Source organism: Cinclus cinclus, chromosome 2 (genome assembly GCF_963662255.1).
Source record: "Cinclus cinclus chromosome 2, bCinCin1.1, whole genome shotgun sequence".
In the NCBI taxonomy this organism is placed as follows: Eukaryota; Metazoa; Chordata; class Aves; order Passeriformes; family Cinclidae; genus Cinclus; species Cinclus cinclus.
Window position 1 is genome coordinate 57,027,588 of NC_085047.1, and position 17,971 is coordinate 57,045,558.

Genomic DNA, 17,971 nt, shown 5'->3' on the forward strand with positions numbered 1-17,971 from the left:
AAAGGGCATTTGCAAGTCAGATTAGGTTGATAACACTGTCACTGATGTTCATTTTCACATGTGATTATTATGAAAGAGTTGTAGATTACCTTGCTCCCTACTTTAATGCAAATAATTCTTCTGAACACTCTTTTTAACCTCCATTTCTCATCCTGAAACATTCACTCTCCTCTTGTCTTCTGCCCGTGTCACCTTAATGTCCACTACCTGGAATTGTGGCTATGCCTCCCCTTTGCTGTTCTCTCTGGTACTGTCCTTTCTACTTCACTGCCTGAGGTACATGACTTGAAAAATACTAGTCAGCCATCACTGTCAAAGGAAAGTTCAAAGGAAGTTAAATACTGAGGAGTAATAAGTGAAAATGAAGCATGGATCAGTATGGCAGACCATGAGAATGCTGAGGTGCCTTGAATTACAAGGGTTTTTTCCTTAAACCATTCTAATTCCACAAAACCATCTATGTGCTCTGTACCTAGGGGTACAACCAAGCCCACAGCACTTAATACAGCACTGAGTCTTCTCTACAGTCTATTAATTTAGATGATCTCTGGCTGGTTCAAGCCACAGCTGTTGCAGACCCTGTACAGTTCTGCTGCTGCTGATTGCCATTCTGGTAAAAGGAAGAAAGCAGCATGGGCCTGCTTCTCCATTTACTTAATGTATCCTCACTAGCATTGCCCTGTAATATATCTGTTAGCAATCAATACTTGATATAATTTTAGCAAATGGTGCTGGAGCAAGCCCAAAAGCTAAAGCAGATCTTCATGTAAAACAGGCAGCAGAAATAAATGGGGAGAAATCTCATGCAGAAAGCAAAGTAGAGATGGAACTTTCTGTGTCTGCAGACTTACTCCGTGACAGAGCATGGACAGACCTCTAAGAGTAAAAGACAGTGGGACAGTTTTCCATCTTAGGACTGGAACAAAAAAAGAACAAGAAGTCAACTAAAGAGTAACTACTAGTTAATAAAATGGCAGCCAATTATTAAGAATTTTCTTTCCTTCAGTACATGAGATGAGGCCAAGGCACTGTGTCATGCAATTGGGAAAGGCTGGAGAGTCAGGGTAGGTTTCAGGATGGAGAGTGATGTTGCTGGAACAGGGAAGGCTGACCCAGGGTGCAGCTGGAGCACAGGCTCAGACCAGGATTGGTGCTGTAGTGCTGAGCCACTAGGCTGTGATGGCCCCACAGTTTGTCTAGGGGAAGGAGAAGAAGCCAAACATGTGTGTCCTGAGTTTGAGACTGTGCAGAATTCTAGAGTTTAATTTTGCCTTCCAGCAACTCAAAGTCAGGTTATCCATGACATTCTTCAACACTTCCCCTAAAACTTGGAAGCTATTGATTTCCCTGCACTGGGGATGCCTTTGAAGGAGACCAGCTTTGTTACCTGACAGCAGACTGGTCTTCAATCAGTGTCAGACTAAGAACACAGGAAACTGTCATGATGGCTGCTGTTGGGAGCAAACTGTCCTATGCACATACCTCCTTGTTGATTCCAAACCTCTTTGTTGGGCAGTGTAGCTGCAGGCAATGACAGAGGGAAAAGAGCCAAGTAAGTACATGGCTAGCTGCTCCTTTGTCTCTATGAACTCCAGCATGTGGCAGCTGGATTGCACCTTTGGGTTGCAGTGGGAGGAAGCATACGAAATTGGAAAGTCCTGCTAGGCTCAATAAATTTGGGCCCACAGCTCAAGGTTCTGATGTCACTGAACTTTTCCTACATATAATTCTAGAAAGAGCCTCTGGTAAAGGCAGTGTTCATCTCATTATCAATTCCATTTTTGTCATAGCCCTGCTAGAGTCTTAATTTCTTGAGTTAAAACAACAAATGAGATGACCCAACTGCAATCTCTAATAGGTATCATGGGTCAGTAATCATTCATTTGTTATAGTGCTTCTCACCCGAAGGACAGAGATGAAAATTTGTCCTCCTAATGGCAAGAGCTGTAAATTAGTTTTATTTCACTGTTAAATCTAGATGCCCGAAAATTAGGATGACCAGCCCTTCGCTGGGAAGAAAATGTGTCAGCTCAAGGGATTTTCTGCATTAGGCAAACAGGCAGCTCATAATCACCCATTAAAAAGTCACAGTGGCTGTGTCCTGTCACCCTTGCTACTCAGAGTCTGAGTGACTCTGCTGATATACTGAACATGGTGAAACATTGCAAGCCTGATGCCCACTTCTGGCCAATGACCCCAGCTCCACTTTTAGCTTAGGAAGAGAAATGAACATGTCCTGCAAGTGCTCATGGTAGTTTCATCTTTCATGAAGATGGACATGTTCAAGATAGGGATGACGAGTTTCTCTGTGAAGGTACATCTTATCTCAGTTATTAAGGGAGCTTCAGATGAGCAGGTCAGATTTGAACATACTGATCTTTTAGACATATACATTTAGATGAGACAAATGCCACCCAAAATTTAGCCATTTCTTTGTCACATGTGTTTCCTCAGCTGAATATTGTTATCTTTATCCTTGAAGTCTTTACAAAAAAAAAAAAGTGGGTCTAAAAAGTGTTATTCTGAATTAGCATGGGCTCACCGTGGATTTGGAAATTACAGGGTAAGCCATCACTGCACACTTATAGGGTGCAAAAGAGGGAAATGAAGGGGTTTAAAAACAGATGGAAGCTCTGTTGGCAGGGGCATGAAGATGCCTAACAGCCTTCACTGAACAAGTAGCTGCTGGTGAAGTTGTAGAAACGCTTGAGTGGTTCCTCTTGGGAGTGTGGGTGTCCCTCTAGCAGTCACTACACACATTATTCATGCTTTTGGCAAGACAGACTGCACAAAACACCACACAGCCATTCCTGCTTGTTAAGCCTGATCCCAGAGGGCTGCCAGGAGCTCTCCCAGCCCCACGTGAAACCAGCAGGGGATATATTGCTCACCGAGACTGATGTAGTTCCTAGCAGGAAAGCCATGCTGTTCACTGCTGGGTCACATCCCAACAGGCAGCAGGGCTTGCAGCAGGCATCTCAGTGGCCTGAGGGCAACAGCAGTGAGGCTGTTGACCTCTCTCGAATAGCGGCCAGTAGGCAGCACTGAACTGTGAAAGATGGGGAGATGTTCCCTCCATAACATACCTGAAAAACCAGGCGTCCCCTGTGCAGCCCTTTGGGAAGAAGGAGACACGTTTGTCCTGGGAAAGAAAAGCTGAAACACCTTCAATGTGATGAAATGAGTGGTCTGTCATCTTGCTCAATAACATGTCACACAGAAAGGTCTCCAAAAAGCTCTCTATAGAAAGCTGAATATAAATTTTAAAAACCTACCCCACTGTCAAATCCTCAAAACCTGGAAGTGTATCAGAATAGTTGTAAAATCATTTACTTATATGATGTGCAAGTTGCAGTGCTTTGTACAGCCAGACAAGTTTATAAGAACATGTATTAAGCTGCCAGCATGGGGGGGACCTGGCTGAAGTTAAAACATAAAATCTTTTCACAACACAAGTGAGGGTATGCGGAGGCACATTAAAGAGTGAGAATGGTTTTGAATAAGAAATGTGGTCCTCTACACCCTTTTCCTGGTGCTCAACTTGCACTGAAATAGAAAATTTTAGAATGGAGAACCAGATAGACCAGAGCTGATAGAAAGAGTCTGTGGTGCTGCAGCCAGAGCTGCATACTCTATGCTAATGGATTTCTGACTTTAAAAATAACTAGACTCTAGGGACTGCAGCACTTCTGGGTAATGGGTCTCTCATCTCTGATTTTGCCTGTTTTTCCCATGAATATCCTATTTATTCCCTGCTGATATTCAAGCAGTCAGCCTCACCTTGGTGCCTGGTAAAATCATGGAGCAGGTCCTCCTGGAAGATGTCAAAACATGTGGAAGGCAGGGATGTGATTAGAGACTGCCCACATGGCTTCACCAAAGACAAATCATGACTGACTATTTTAGTAGCTTTCTTCAGTGGAATGACTGGATCAGCAGACAAGGGAAGAGCTACGGTTACCTTCAACTTCTCTAAGTGTTTTGGTACAATCCCTTCAATATCCTTACCTCTGAGTTGGACACAGGTATGGGTTTGATGGATGGACTGTTAGATAAGGAACTGACTGGATGGCAGCATCCAAAGATGAACAGCCAATGGCACAATACCCAAGGAAAACCAGTGACGACAGGTGTGCTCCACAAGGGTCCCATACTGGGGCAAATACTATTTAATATCTTCATCAGTGACATAGGCAGTGGGATCAGTGCACCCTCAGCAAGTCTGTAGGTGACATCAAGCTGAGTGCTGCAGTTGATTCACTTGAGGGAAGGGATGTTATCCAAAGGGACCTTGACAGGCTTGAGGAGCAGGGCCTTGTGAATCTCATGAAGTTCAAGTACAAGGCCCTGCACCTGGGTCAGGTCAGTCCCAGGTATCAATACAGGCTGAGTGATGGATGGGTTTGGAGAAGTCCTGTGGAAAAGGACTTGTGGGTACCTGACCACATAAAATCAGATATGGCTCTGCAGTATGCACTTGCAGTCTGGAAAGTGACCATATCCTGGTCTGTATAAACATAAATGTGACCAGCATGTCAGATCAGGTGATTCTGCCTGTCTACTCGATTCTGGTGAGACCCTACCCAGAATACTGCATCCAGCTCTAGGGGTTCCCAGCACTAGAAGAATGTGAACCTGTAAGAGCAGACCCAAAGAAAGGCCATTAAGGTGGTCAGAGGGCTTCATTCTCCTATGAAGACAGACTGAAGGAGATGGGGTTGGAGAAGAGAATGCTTCAAGGAGATCTGATTGCAGCTTTTCAGTTTATAAAGGGGGGTGATAAAAGAGATGGAGAGACATTTTTAACCAGGGCCTGTAGTAAAAGGACAATAAGTAACAGTTTTAAACTGAAGAAGGGCAAGTTTAGATTACACATAATGAAGAAAATCTTTACTGTGAGGATAGTGAGACAGGGGAAGAGGTTGCCCAGAGAGGTTGCGGGTGCCCCATCCCTGGAATTATTGATGGCCAGTTTGGATGGGACTTTGAGAAACCTGGTCTAGTGATACATGGTACTGTCCATGGCAGGGCATTGGGACTAGATGATCTTCAAAGGTCCCTTCTGCCTCAAACCTTCTGTACTCAGTGGCCCTACACTCCCTCTTGCTGTTGGCACATGAGGTCAGAAGGCAGGTGCCAGCAGGCTAGGGACTGCCAGGGGATTCTCCCCCAAAAATCCAGCAGAGCTGCAGGAGGCACAGTATGGAGACTGACTGACTCAGCCTCTCCTGGACAGGATAGACAGTAGCTTTCTGTAAGCAGGAGTGTTAACTTAGAAGATTCTTGTGGATTTTGGTTTTCGTTCTTTTTTTGTTGGTGTTTTTTTCTGGTTTTTTTTGTTTGTTTCTTGGGTTTTCTTTGTTTGTTTGTTTTTGTTTGTTTTTTACAAAACCTTTTAAATTTTCAGTCTATTAATAGCAATGGAACATTGTCTTCTCAGGCTAAGACAAGCCTCCCTTTCTGTTTTTTCTTTCTACCTGCATCCACCCCACATGAAGAAAACTTCTAGAAGAACTATTCTTTGAGAATTTGAGGGGGAGGAAGAAGGAGCAGGCTATGATTTGCACAAAATGAAAAGAATATTTGAGACACAAGACAAATGTTCCCAGAGAAATGTCCCTTTCCTTACTGCAAAGAATGCGTCAATGAAGCATTTGCATACATTACACAAACTAAATTAATTTACCCAGACTTACTGTTTGTTTTTCATGCCAAAAAACTAACATCTCACATGGATTTACTGGGCTGTTTTGTGGGGGTTTTTTCCCCTTTCTTAAGCCTGACTACACAAACTCAAGGCACACTTGCATCTGACAGCAGAATAAGAGTGAATTTTGGGTTGTCTTGTAACAGGGTGACTTCTTTCAGTGCAACACTTAACATTGCAAGGTACCCAAAGCAAGAGCAAGCTGAAAGGCACACAAAGACACAACTGAAAGGAGAAGGGGCAGAGATGTGCAGGGGAATGGAGAGTTACTCTGAGCTAGAAACAATTTATTTTCCTCTCTTCTATAACCTGAGCATGACCCCCACCACATCAGGCCATCGTGGGTGGGTTTGGGATGCCCATTGCGTGCTGGTAGCTCAGCAAGAGGGAGACAGGCATGACTTTAAAGACAGTCTTGCATTTCCTCAGAAACAGATCTCAGGAGAAAGTCTTAACTGAAAATGTGGAGCATTTTATGGCTCATACACTTCTCCGTGACTCCTACAGAGGTGTAGGCACAGGCAGAGCCTATGAGACAGGACAGGGAGGCAGGGTTGGCAGCACTGCTGGAGCTCTGTGCTCCTTCCTCACTACACCTACCTGGCTTCAGCCTACTGTCTGCACTCTACTGTGACCAGTCTGGCACAGGCTCAGCTGCACACTGCCCTGTGACAGTTGTCAGAGCAATGTGACATAGACCACAGAGCAAATTCTTGGTCAGGAGGAGAGCATAAATGGGATTGGAGATGCTGGTCACACCAAGAGAGGCTGCAGGCTTGTTCAACAACCACCACCTCATCCCTTCTTTCCTTCCAGCAGACCAGTAATGTTTGTGCCATCCTTTGGCACTCCTGGGGTGCATCTCTGAAAGAGCAGTTAATGGATTTACATGTCATATAATTGTAATAGCTGGAGATTGTCTGATGGAAGGGGGGAAATTCAATTGTCTCAGGGTGGATTTGGTCTAATTATCTCAGATGACACCAGCAAATCTGCTTCTCTTGGAGACATGCTGTTACTGTAGTAACTTGTAAATGAATATCAGGTGATGGGTTATTTAGAGGCAGTCTGAACTGCTAAGTTTATGAGCACAGTGGGCAATCACTTATTTTTCTTTTTTTTAATTCTTTACCATATTAATTTATTTTTCAGTGTGAATGTAAACCACAAAATCAACAGGTCATATATAGGGCTCTATGTGAGAGTCTTTCCTATCAGACTGAGCAGATGCAGCTTGGAAGTGCTTTATCACTTTGCTTTTAATTAAAACCTATAATGGTTTTGCATTTTGTGAGCAGGCATTATCCAAAATACAAAGTGATAAAGGATGAAGCAAATCTTCAGATAAGTCTGCATTTTTGATTATCTCTATTGTACATATGCAAGCTGCTCACTCCCTTGCCCAGAGCCAGGATCAGCAGTGTCTCTTAAGCAAGCTGCTGATAAACAGTGATTGCAACCTGCCCTCGTGGAGAAAGAGCTGATAGGGTGTGCCTGGCTTCTGATACTTGCCTTGTGTGGCCAAAAGGGATGGTATTCAGAGGCATTACCCTTGCTTAAACCATCTCAAAAAACCTTCTAGTCCAAAGAGAAGATGGTAAATGTCTGCAGGCCCCAGTGAATCAGCAGTTGCAATGCAGCATCATATACGCTATGCTAGGGCATGCTGTCACTGCACTGCGCCCAGTCCTAAAATGCAGCACAGAGAATACCGGTTGCAAATCAGGTCCCAAGGGCATGTCCCGCCCTCCAGCCTAGCTTTTAATTTTGATTGGCAAATAGCTGCCAGATGCTCCACAAGAACTACCCATGCACATGGTTTTACTTGTGTCTAATCAGTGTATTTTGTTTTTCAAAGAGAGAACAGAAAGTGATCTCAGGTGAGATCCATCAAACACAGCAGCTAAATCAGGATTGTTTTCCCGGGTGTCCATGACCCTGCTGCAGCTTTGGCTGAGGGTCAGCAAGGTGTTGCATCTCCCTTCATTTTGAAACATGGGAAGTTTTGGTGTCCATCTGGGCTTGGAGGGATTGATCAAACTTAGGGTTGAAGTAGAGGAGCTGGAGACCGTGACCTTGCTCCATTCTACCAGTGTCCACATGGGTCTCTCTCAGAAAGCATATATGGATGGAAATGTTCTAGTGTGGATCTTGTTTATATTTCATTATAATTACACCGTTTTCAATATATTGAAGAAGGTTGAATTTCTTGAAGTTTTTTGCTTGCACTTCAAGAATGCATGACAGTTAATGCTGAAAAAAGTGATTTTTGAAAAGAAAGCAAGGGAATTTAATTTGAGAATAGCATCTCTCTTTTCACCTGGGATACATTTAAAATAACAAATCATAGAATTGCTAGATCTGCCACAATACCAATGTTGTTTGTTTTTTTTTTTCCAAAATGCCTCTCTATATATGTATATCCATCTAAAATTTGGGGCTGTCTGATGGAAGTGTGTAGTACGGCATGGACATGTACTAAAGCTGCATTTTCTCTGTATAGTCAGAGGTGTGTAATTAGCCTGAGGACAGACATTAACACATTCGTGTGCTGTGTCACTAAATCAAGCCTGCTTATGTTGCAAAGTGAGATTAGTAAAATGAGCTTGAAGTTATCCTCTCACTGCCATTTGATAGTGGGGAAAACAAATCCTTCCACTGCCAAAGCCGCAACTAATATTCAGTAGTTAAGAAATTCAACTGATGCATTCATAATGAACAGGATTTTGTATAATTAAAATTTTAAATAAATCCCTAACATGAGCCCTGGTTTGGATTTCTTAATTTCAGATATGAAAGTACAGGTTTTGACAAAATAGGTTGAGGGGGTTGGTTTTTTTTTTTTCTTCTCTTTTCTTTCATCTGAAAGACTTAAAAAATCTCATTAGCATATTAAAAAAGAGCAGAAGATAAATTAAATGAAGAACGGGATTAAAAGGCTCACTACTTTCTTCATGTCACCTTTATCGTTCTTTTGAGCTTCTGTCCCTGTGAGGTGGGTGTAAGTAATGTGGAGGTGGATGTTAGTGGGTGGCAAAGCTTTTGTGAGGCAGAAAGAAGCTGAGGATTAGAAAATTATTGGAGGCAGTTTCCATGCAGATGAGAAGAAGCAGTCAGATCCTGAGAAGCCAAGAAATAGGAGGAAGACAGTAAGAAAACTGAAAAAATGGCACATTCCACTGGCAAAGAAAATGACGATTTGTTTCAGCAGAAACCCTAAAAGTTGCCATGGTTGCTGAAAGTTGCTGAAAACCCTGGAAGTTGCTCACTCAAAGCAGTCTCACAGCAGCAGGCCCAGGTCCCTCTTTGTCTGAAGAAATCTTTAGCTCAACATCAAAAATCCACCAAGTGTTCAGAGCTCATTTTCAGTTGCTTACCCAACTACAGGGTGACTGCATCTCCTGTTCCTTGTCGCAGGCAGGTCGGTGGCTTTGTAGCTGTGCTCACAGCCCCTCTCAATCCCTGGCTCACACCAAAGGTTGCAGCTGCCATGAATGTTTCCAGCTCCAACCAGCTCTCCCATAATCCAGCCAAGAAAGATGCAGATGAAGAGGAAAGAGTTTGGGTGCATGGAAGGAGTAGTTTTCTTTTGGGAGTTTGCAATGTCTCAGGGTGTTCTAATGTTGGACTGGGGCAGAGAGGGAGCACTGTCTTCTGTTTTGGGCTGACTGGCATGTCTGGTGGCTTTGTTTTCATCCTTACAGTCCTCAGTGTGACCCTGCCCAGAAGCCCTACCATGGTGGCCTTCACACAGACTGCCCCAAGCACAGAGCCCAGGGAATGGGTGAATTGATGAGTGTTTGCAAGGTGTGTGTGACCACTGGAGAAAACGCAGTTGCAGGGGTGTGAAGTGTCTGCAAAAGGATGATTATTTGCAGCACCTGCTTTCCAGTCATAAACACTTATTTGCTGGGCAGTGAACCTGTCCTTGTCCCGCCTCCTTGGGATGTTCTCAGAACACACTGGCAGGGATGAGAAAGACTGATTTTTGCACACTGTGCATTACAGGAAGTAAAAGTATGCATGAGGCATCCAGGTTGTCAGTATAACACTGAGGAAAGTGCTGAAAGGTGACACTTAACCTTTACTCTGAAGACCTGAGCAGTGTTTATTCCTCTACAATGTGGTGGTGCTACTCACTCTTCTTATACTCCAGGTCATCAGTGTCTTGGCCCTCTCCCATAAGATGGGAGCACTGCTTTCAGCTCTCCCTCACACTGTGGGGTTTATCTTGAGCAAATTCACCATTTTTAAGTCAGAACTTCAATGGCAGGATATTTAGCTGCTCAGGGCAGCAGTTGCACTTGCTCTTCCTGCTGAAGCTGTGCCAATGTGCAGCAGAGAAGCAAGACTTGAGGGACAGTGGTGTACCCAGTGCCTGCACCCCACAGTGCCATGAGCTCAGTCAGCAGGGGTGCAGTGTGGCTTGCTGCCTCTGTTTCCACTATTTTCACTATAGCTGATCTAAAGACTTCACTAATTCGAATACAAAAGGTCCCTCAGAGCATGAGGAGCAATTGCAAAGCCAGTTCTCCAGCATGCGTGCCTCAGCTTTGCAGCTGCAGATTTAGAGGTGTGTTTGTGTATTCTTTACCTTTTGGAGGTCTTTAGCTCTTGGATCTATCCTTCATCCTTCCCCTGAATTTTCCGTCAAGTCATTGGTGTTGTAATGATGGTAGGGAGCCACAGATTTACACCCTCATGTGAACAGGCATCCATTTCTCTCTCCATGGGCTCTTTTGTCTCCAGCACAGCAGGAGAAGCCCATAGTGGTACTGCTCTTTCCCGACTAAAATAAGGTTGTCCTTCTGTTTCTTGTCTAGAAACCAGTAAAACTTCTTTGTGTCTGTGCGGAGGATGGGTTTGGTCCTGTCTGCATGTAGAGAGGGTGTCCAGGGAATGTTCCTTCAGCACCTCTTAGAATCAAGAGAATTGTTCTTCAGGGCTTTTCATGGGCTGCAAAAGAAGCTGACAGTCTTCAGAGTTAGGGACCTACCCCTCAGACATCAAAGGTAGAACAAATGTGTCACATCAAAAGCAGTTTGCTGCATTTTTAGCAGAAAATCTGTGTCCCAATCCAAATCTAGTCATGGTTTGGCTGGGGGGGGAGGTTTCCATAAGCAAAGCACCGTGTATTTATAAATTGCTCTTTGCCAAATTGCTTGTTCTTGAAAAGAACTGCTCTGTAATAAGCTGCATCATTAAAAAGAAATTTTTCTGTGAGCAGCAGAATCTGGTTTCCTGCGGTTTGGTGCCTCATGGTGGGATTATGTTGCATCTAATGAGGAGCACTCTGGCTGAATCCTTTTCTCCTGTTCATAAAGACACTCTCTCGTGTGAGTTCTCTGGTGTCTATAATCCATTTGGGATCAAACTGCCATTGTTTAGGTTTTCTCCTATCTGTCAATGCAATACTGCCCACGTGGCCAGCTGTTCCTCTCTGGAGACATAAAAGGGTCATGCTGCTCTACCCTGATGCCTCTTCTCTCAGAAATGGTTGAAAATTAAAGCATTTGAGAATTCCATCCCACAGTTGAATTTGACTGACACTGGCCAACAGGCTAAAAGATAATTAAGAATAACACTGGACTGACACAACACTATAATAAACCTAATTTTATTAGGTAATTGGGCAATAAATGGTAGAAAGTAAATACTGGAGCAGATTAAACATGGGAAAAGTGATTATAAATATTTATTCGAGCATTTAAATACACTCAAGGTGACCATTTTTTGCCTGTTTTGCATTTCAATTTTAGCATTTCAATTCACAGCCATATGAATGACCAACAAGAGCACAAACACCCTGGTAGTTACACTCGTACTTCAAAAGTAAATGTGAAATTATATTTTACTCTGAGACTTTTTTTTTAAAAGTGTCAGGGAATTATTTAACATTTCTTTCAAAATACTAAAAATTTAGAATTTTGAAAGAGGAGTGTCAAACTATTCAGAAGCCAGATTTTGAAGATCGTTCTTACCAAGCCAAAGAATAAAAATAGATCACATGGTTTGTGATTTGTGCTGAATTTCCAGAATTTTCAATAAACCTGAAATGAATAAAGCTAGATCAGAAATCCTTTGTTGAAGTGATTAATAGAAATTTTTCAGAAATATGAGTTCTGAAGGGGAATACATAATTATGCACACACACACAAAAATTCACAAGTTTAAGAAAGAAGAAAGACATATTGTATAAGTCGCTCATTGTAATTTTTTTTCAGTTCCCGAGCCCTAGAAACATATTTATCTTAAAATGATATTTGAAGACATTTGTATTTACTTACTTTGAATGCAGTTTAGATGGATGAGTTACCATTGTTCTCCACGTGTCTCAAATTAGGAGAATGCATTTCTAAATTCAATTTCATCCTCAGTGGAAATGGTTTCCTGACTCTGGTAATCTTTGGAGAAGAATTATACACAGTCTATAAAGCTTCAAATTTCAAAACCTAATTTCAAATGTTAGTCAAGAGGTTAATTTAAGATTCATCTTTCAAAAGGGGAGTTAAATAAAACTGATAGAAGGCTGAAACTTGTCGAGTGGTTGAGAGGTTTATCAGCATGTGAGTACGAGTACATTAGTTTTAATTGGTATAATCACTAATGTTGCATTAACAGTTTGGTGAGAGAAAATAATTGCTCACACCCACTGTATTAGATTGGGAGATTAGAATTCATTTTATGAGGCAATTAGCATTTCAGGGATTTTTTTTTTTAAAGGCTTTTACGATCTGCCATTACAGTAGCTTCCTTCACCAAAAAGAGTTTAAATTAACCATAACTTTCATCCTAATGGGATGCAAAAATTAATATAGAATTAAGTGTGGACCTGTAATCCCACTGCGATAAGCAGGCAGCTAAAGCCACAAACCTTGATTAGTTTATAATGACCTGTTTTATTTCCCAGACAATGATAGTCATTTATCTGTCCTCAATTCATTATCTTCTCAGAAAGTTTATATTCTTGAATTTTATACAGAAAAACAAATAAAATACAAGGAAGGGAATAATAGAACAGTACTACTGAAGTAATAACTGTCAAAAGAAAAAGCTGCCAGTTTCAATAGTAAAGCTTAACATGTCAATTATTCTTCATATCAAATGCCAGAGGAAGAAGAAACAGCTCCCTTTGACATCCAGTGCCTTGGGAAGAGCTATGAATTTCACAGCAACAGCAATCACAGCCCTGCTCTATCCATCACAACCTTTGGCAGCTACTGACACAATGAGAACAGATGGAATTGTCATCCTGGTTGGCAAGGAAGCCCTGGTCATCTGAGACTTAGGACAGTTTACCCAAGAGATTGCCTTCCAAAACATCCTGTAAAAAATGTGCAGGGTCTGGTGGGAAAAACTGCTTACAACAAGGCTGTACCAAAAGCTTTCACAGTATCCATAACAAGCCAAGACAATGCACCCTTTGCAGCAAATCTACCGCCCATTATATGGGATTATGCTTGTCCCTGGATAAAAAAAATCTCTGCTCAAAAATCCCAAATCTGAGTTGGATGAGTTGGATGTGGCATTGAGGAGAACAACTGTTAAATGTTAAAACTGTAATGTAGTTCATGTCATTTTTGGGTACTTATATTGAAATAAGGTGATGTGGGGCGCTGTTTAGGAAATTACATTAATCTTCCTAGGACATATGTTAAAGCAAAATATACATATTAGGTACATACTGCTATAAGGGACATTAATGGATGTAAGACATGTACCTTTACAAGAGGAGTTCAGAGAAAAAAAAATATTTAAACAGCAAAAATTTAGGCACAACTAGGCAGACTGGATCTCAGTCTCTCTGCCAGAAGCTGGTGTCACCTCTAGGAGCTGAATTGCTCCAGCTAAGATCTGAGTCCTGCACTCTAAGGGCTGCCTCACTCTACAGGCTGCAGAGGTAGTCCCAGGTAACCAGGTTTCCGTCTTGGGTGGGTGAAGTAAATGCTTAAAATTGGGTAAGATGAATCATGACCAGCATGCCTGTGCCTTAGGGTTTGTCTATGCACACAGTTACTGTGGAGAGACACTATTCTTCCTGAATAACGTTACATATGAATACACTTTTGGCTGAGTAAGACTTACTTCTCTTCAACAGCATCCACTTGAGAGAGGCAGAGCAGTTTGCTTTTTAGTCCTCACATGGAACTCTTCTGCAAGAGCTGCTGCCTTTTTAGCAAGCTGCCCTACCTTAATCCAAATTTACTTTAGTATAAAAATGCCCTAAATCTGCCATCCTATCACCTTTGAGAGCAATTTAAGATTTATGGTGGTAAGGGCATCAATTAGGCACAAATACATTGATCAAAAAAAATAGTGACAGTATCATATACAATAAAAACTGACATTTATTTCACAAATTATGGGTGTAATAAAGCCTGTTGTTTCAGGAAAAATGCCTGTATTTGCCCGTATGTTTCATTAAAGAATAATAATACCATACATATTTCATTCCCTTGTTCTGAGCAGCAAGGGTCTTAACTATATAAAATGGCCCATGCTGTCCTTGCTTTGTTGGGTTCTTTTTTTCCTTTTAATCAGATTTTCCCCCCTGAACTAATGAAATTGCTCTTTAAACACATATATCATTTTCATTTGAGGTGACTTATCATGACTCAAACAGTTTGTCTGCTCTCCTGGAGAACAAGGCAACTGCCATCTCCTTGTGCTGTGCAGATCCAGGTCAGGATTGCCTCTGATCCCCAGTGTGCTGGGTTCTCTGCACCCCCACCAGTGCTGCTTTAGGTGGAGTACAAGTGACTGATGTCTGTGGGGTCTTCACCTTGCATATCTGCACTGGTTTCTGGTCCACTTGCTCTCACATCTAATTTCTCTCTTCCCGTAGTATGCACCGACCCGCTGTGCAGCTGCACAGGCGTCCACAGAGCAAGGCATCCTTCCTCCCTGCCATCACCACGAAGCGGTGCACGATCCCCAGCTGGTCCCCTGCACGTGCCCACTCTTCTCCTGCCCGTGGGAAGGGCACCTGGAGGTGGTGGTGTCCCACCTGAGGCAGACCCACCGCATCAACATCCTTCAGGGCGCGGAGATTGTCTTCCTGGCCACGGACATGCACCTGCCCGCACCCACGGACTGGATCATCATGCACTCTTGCCTTGGCCACCAGTTTTTGCTGGTCCTCAGGAAGCAGGAGAAGTATGAGGGCCACCCCCAGTTCTTTGCCACGATGATGCTGATCGGCACGCCCACCCAAGCCAACAACTTCACCTACCGGCTGGAGCTCAACAGGAACCAGAGGCGCCTCAAGTGGGAGGCGACCCCCAGGTCGATACTGGAGTGTGTTGACTCTGTCATTTCGGACGGGGATTGCCTTGTGCTGAACACTTCCCTGGCTCAACTCTTTTCTGACAACGGAAGCCTAGCGATAGGAATTGTGATAACCACCAGCAAAGTTCACAGCTCCGAAGCCGAAATGTGAGGGGAAGGAGGAAGAGGAGGAGGAACAACAGCAACAACAATGGTGCTCTAGCTGCCTTCTCAGACCCAGAACTTGTGGACATTTTCTTTTGGGGGGGGTGGGGGGTGTCTCAGGTCTTTTATGGTATTTAGTACTCGTCCACAGCGGGCATTATGTAAACATCCCGTGGTTACGGTCCCCATGTCATGTATTTACCGTTTTGCTAATACAATTTTATGAGAAATTTTAAAGAGGCTAATCAATTTATTGTCGCCCTCCAGCAGCTCTGGAAACAACACTTGTTAATGAAAAGTGCACTCAGGGTGACTTGCAGAAGCCTTTGGTCTGACCATGCTATGCAAATACATTTCCTTCATTGCCTGCCTAATGGACCAGAGCCCCCATGCCCGATGAAAGGTCAAGTATTCCACTACAAGACAAGAGCACCCAGGTTTCCATATTAGCAATAGTGATTTAATTCCTCTGTTTTGGGCACAGCCAAGCCCTGAGGGAGCTAGCAATTTCAGAGCTCCCTTCAGCTTCTGAGGAAACAACTTTCTCACACAAACAGTGAAAGCTTAGAAGAAAAAGTCACCCCCTCTGTTGAAAAGAAGGCTGGAAGCCTCATCCTGCATCAAATTGGGAAGGACAGCTAGTGGGTGGCCACTGTGAGCATGGTTAAATCTCACTCTTGTATCACAAACAGCAGGGAGAGGTTGCTAGATGGTCTGGCCTTAGGATGGATATAACCATACCCAGCCATTGGGGCATTCATCTTTTTAGCTGCTGTTTCCTTAAGAATTCAAAAAGAGATTTCCAGAAAATAAAGCAAAAGATGGGTCATAAGTTGGGTACTGATCTTGCTACTGAATTCTGTGCCAGTTAGACCCTCAGTTTGCTGCTCAGTATTGATTTACAGCAATATAGATCGGACACCCTTTTGCAAATTGGCTTTGAGATTTGAGATACACTCCTTTGAAAAAAAAATTGCAAAGTTTGCTCCCTTGCATGCATTTTGTGGGGCAGTCGTGATGAGTGACTGTCAATTCCTTCTCCTGAGGGTGTTTTACAAACAGTGATGGTCATGAAAATACACAGGCTTCTCTAAGAGCTTCTCCCTTGGATGGTTCCTTGGGGAAGAGTTGGAGGCAGGTGCTGGCCATCTCCTGTAACTCATTCCCATCTGCACTCAGGCCTGTTTCCTCCATAGCCAACAGCAGCAGTGAAATCCCACTGCAGTAGGTGTCGTGTTGAAGGAGGGGGCTCAACAGATAGTGTGACACATAAGAAGCATGGGAAACTGTCTTTTCCTGTTTTCCCTTCTGCCCTGTGTGTGGCTGTGGTCTGGCTTCTCCCAAATGGATTTTCAAGAAACATCTGGTGGGATGGGCCAGTTAGTAGCTAGAGAGACTGAGGGCCATGGCTTGGGCCCCTTGGAAATACAGGGAAGGGGGAGAAATAAACTAAGAACAGTGTTTCAATGTTTCAAAATGCATCTCACTCTAGCTTTGGGTAGGCAAAACCACTGATGCTGATCTCTCCCACCCGTTGCTCTCCTGAGGATTATTATAAATGATGCATGAAGTAAAATGAATTGCAGTTTTCCTGAGATGAATGCCATGCAGGTAAATGTCTTTTGAGGCATAGATGCAGCTCGCCTCCTTACCTGGACTTCCATAGAAGTTCTGAGAAGGGTGAGGATCTCTTCAATGGGCTGCTTATGAGCACAGAAGATGAGGTCTGAGGAAGTGTCAGTCCCTGTAAGAAGGCACTGGAGCATAGCTTCCCAGCTTTCCCATCTCTGAATTTAGGGGCCCAAGGGTGGCATACTGATTTGCAGTGTCTCACTGGAATAGGCAGGCTTCAGAGTGGCTGGCTTTTTCCCTGCAATGTTAAATATTCAGGAGCAGCAAATGCTGCCCTTTCCCTAAATGATAGCAATAAATAAATCATTGGTGTTTTTGTGGACTGAAACTGGCTTCTCCAGCTCCTCTAACAATTATTCTGCTGCTGAATTAAAACAAAGCAAAAGCAATAAAATCTCAATAAAACCAGTGCCTCTAGTTTAAACTTCCTGAGCTCTTTGTACGCTGGGATACAGACCAAATGTAATTATGCTTTTGTTACCTGACTACAAGTTCTAAGGAGAGGTATATTACTTAATTATTCATTTTTTCAGTCTACTTGCTTCTTGGTAAATAGTTGGTACTACTTCTTAGTTGGTACCTTTTGTTCTTGAAATATCTACTGAAATGTAGGTATTTTGGGGCGTGGTCCTTGCCAAAGGACCACTGTATTTCTGGCAGGATGAGTGTGACAGTATCACTCTCAGGAATGGGTATCTCCATCTCTTGCCAGTGCCCTAGTTTTGAAGAAGGCAGAGTGGAAATGTGACCTCCCCAGCACAACCTTCCACACACCCCGTGTATTCTTTTCCCAGATTTTCCATTTTGTTTCCAGTCTTCTCCCCTCATCTTATAGCTGTCTTTCTCAGCCCATTCTCAAGCCCTCAGTTGTGGTTTCACCCTTTGACTTGAAGAACCCATGGTGCTTCTTGTCTTCTCACATATGTACCTTTTGGATGACTTGTTTAAATCCTTCTCACTGCTTTCTGAAGCCAACCAAGTAACCTCCTTTATCAGTTTTCTCCACATCTGCAAAGACCCAGCTCTGGCAGGGATTTCAGAAATTCGGATACACTGGACTACGGATGAAAATTTGTTCAGTAAGACTCCCAGTAAAGAAAAGGAAGACATATTTTTGGGGAGAAATGAGATATGGTTTCCTAAATCCAGCTTTCATAAGCATCTCAACATGAAGTGCAAACGTTTTAAGGCCTATTTAAT

The 17,971-nt window shown here is 43.1% G+C and overlaps 1 protein-coding gene across 1 annotated transcript in view; it reads left to right on the plus strand.

Moving 5' to 3' along the window:
- Nucleotides 1-15,146, plus strand: part of SIAH3 (siah E3 ubiquitin protein ligase family member 3) — a 41,247-nt gene extending 26,101 nt beyond the window's left edge. Inside the window, exon 2 of the mRNA XM_062514765.1 lies at nucleotides 14,553-15,146. Coding sequence (XP_062370749.1) covers nucleotides 14,553-15,146 — 594 coding nt within the window. The remainder of the gene's footprint in view (nucleotides 1-14,552) is intronic.
- The last annotated feature ends 2,825 nt before the right edge of the window (nucleotides 15,147-17,971 follow it).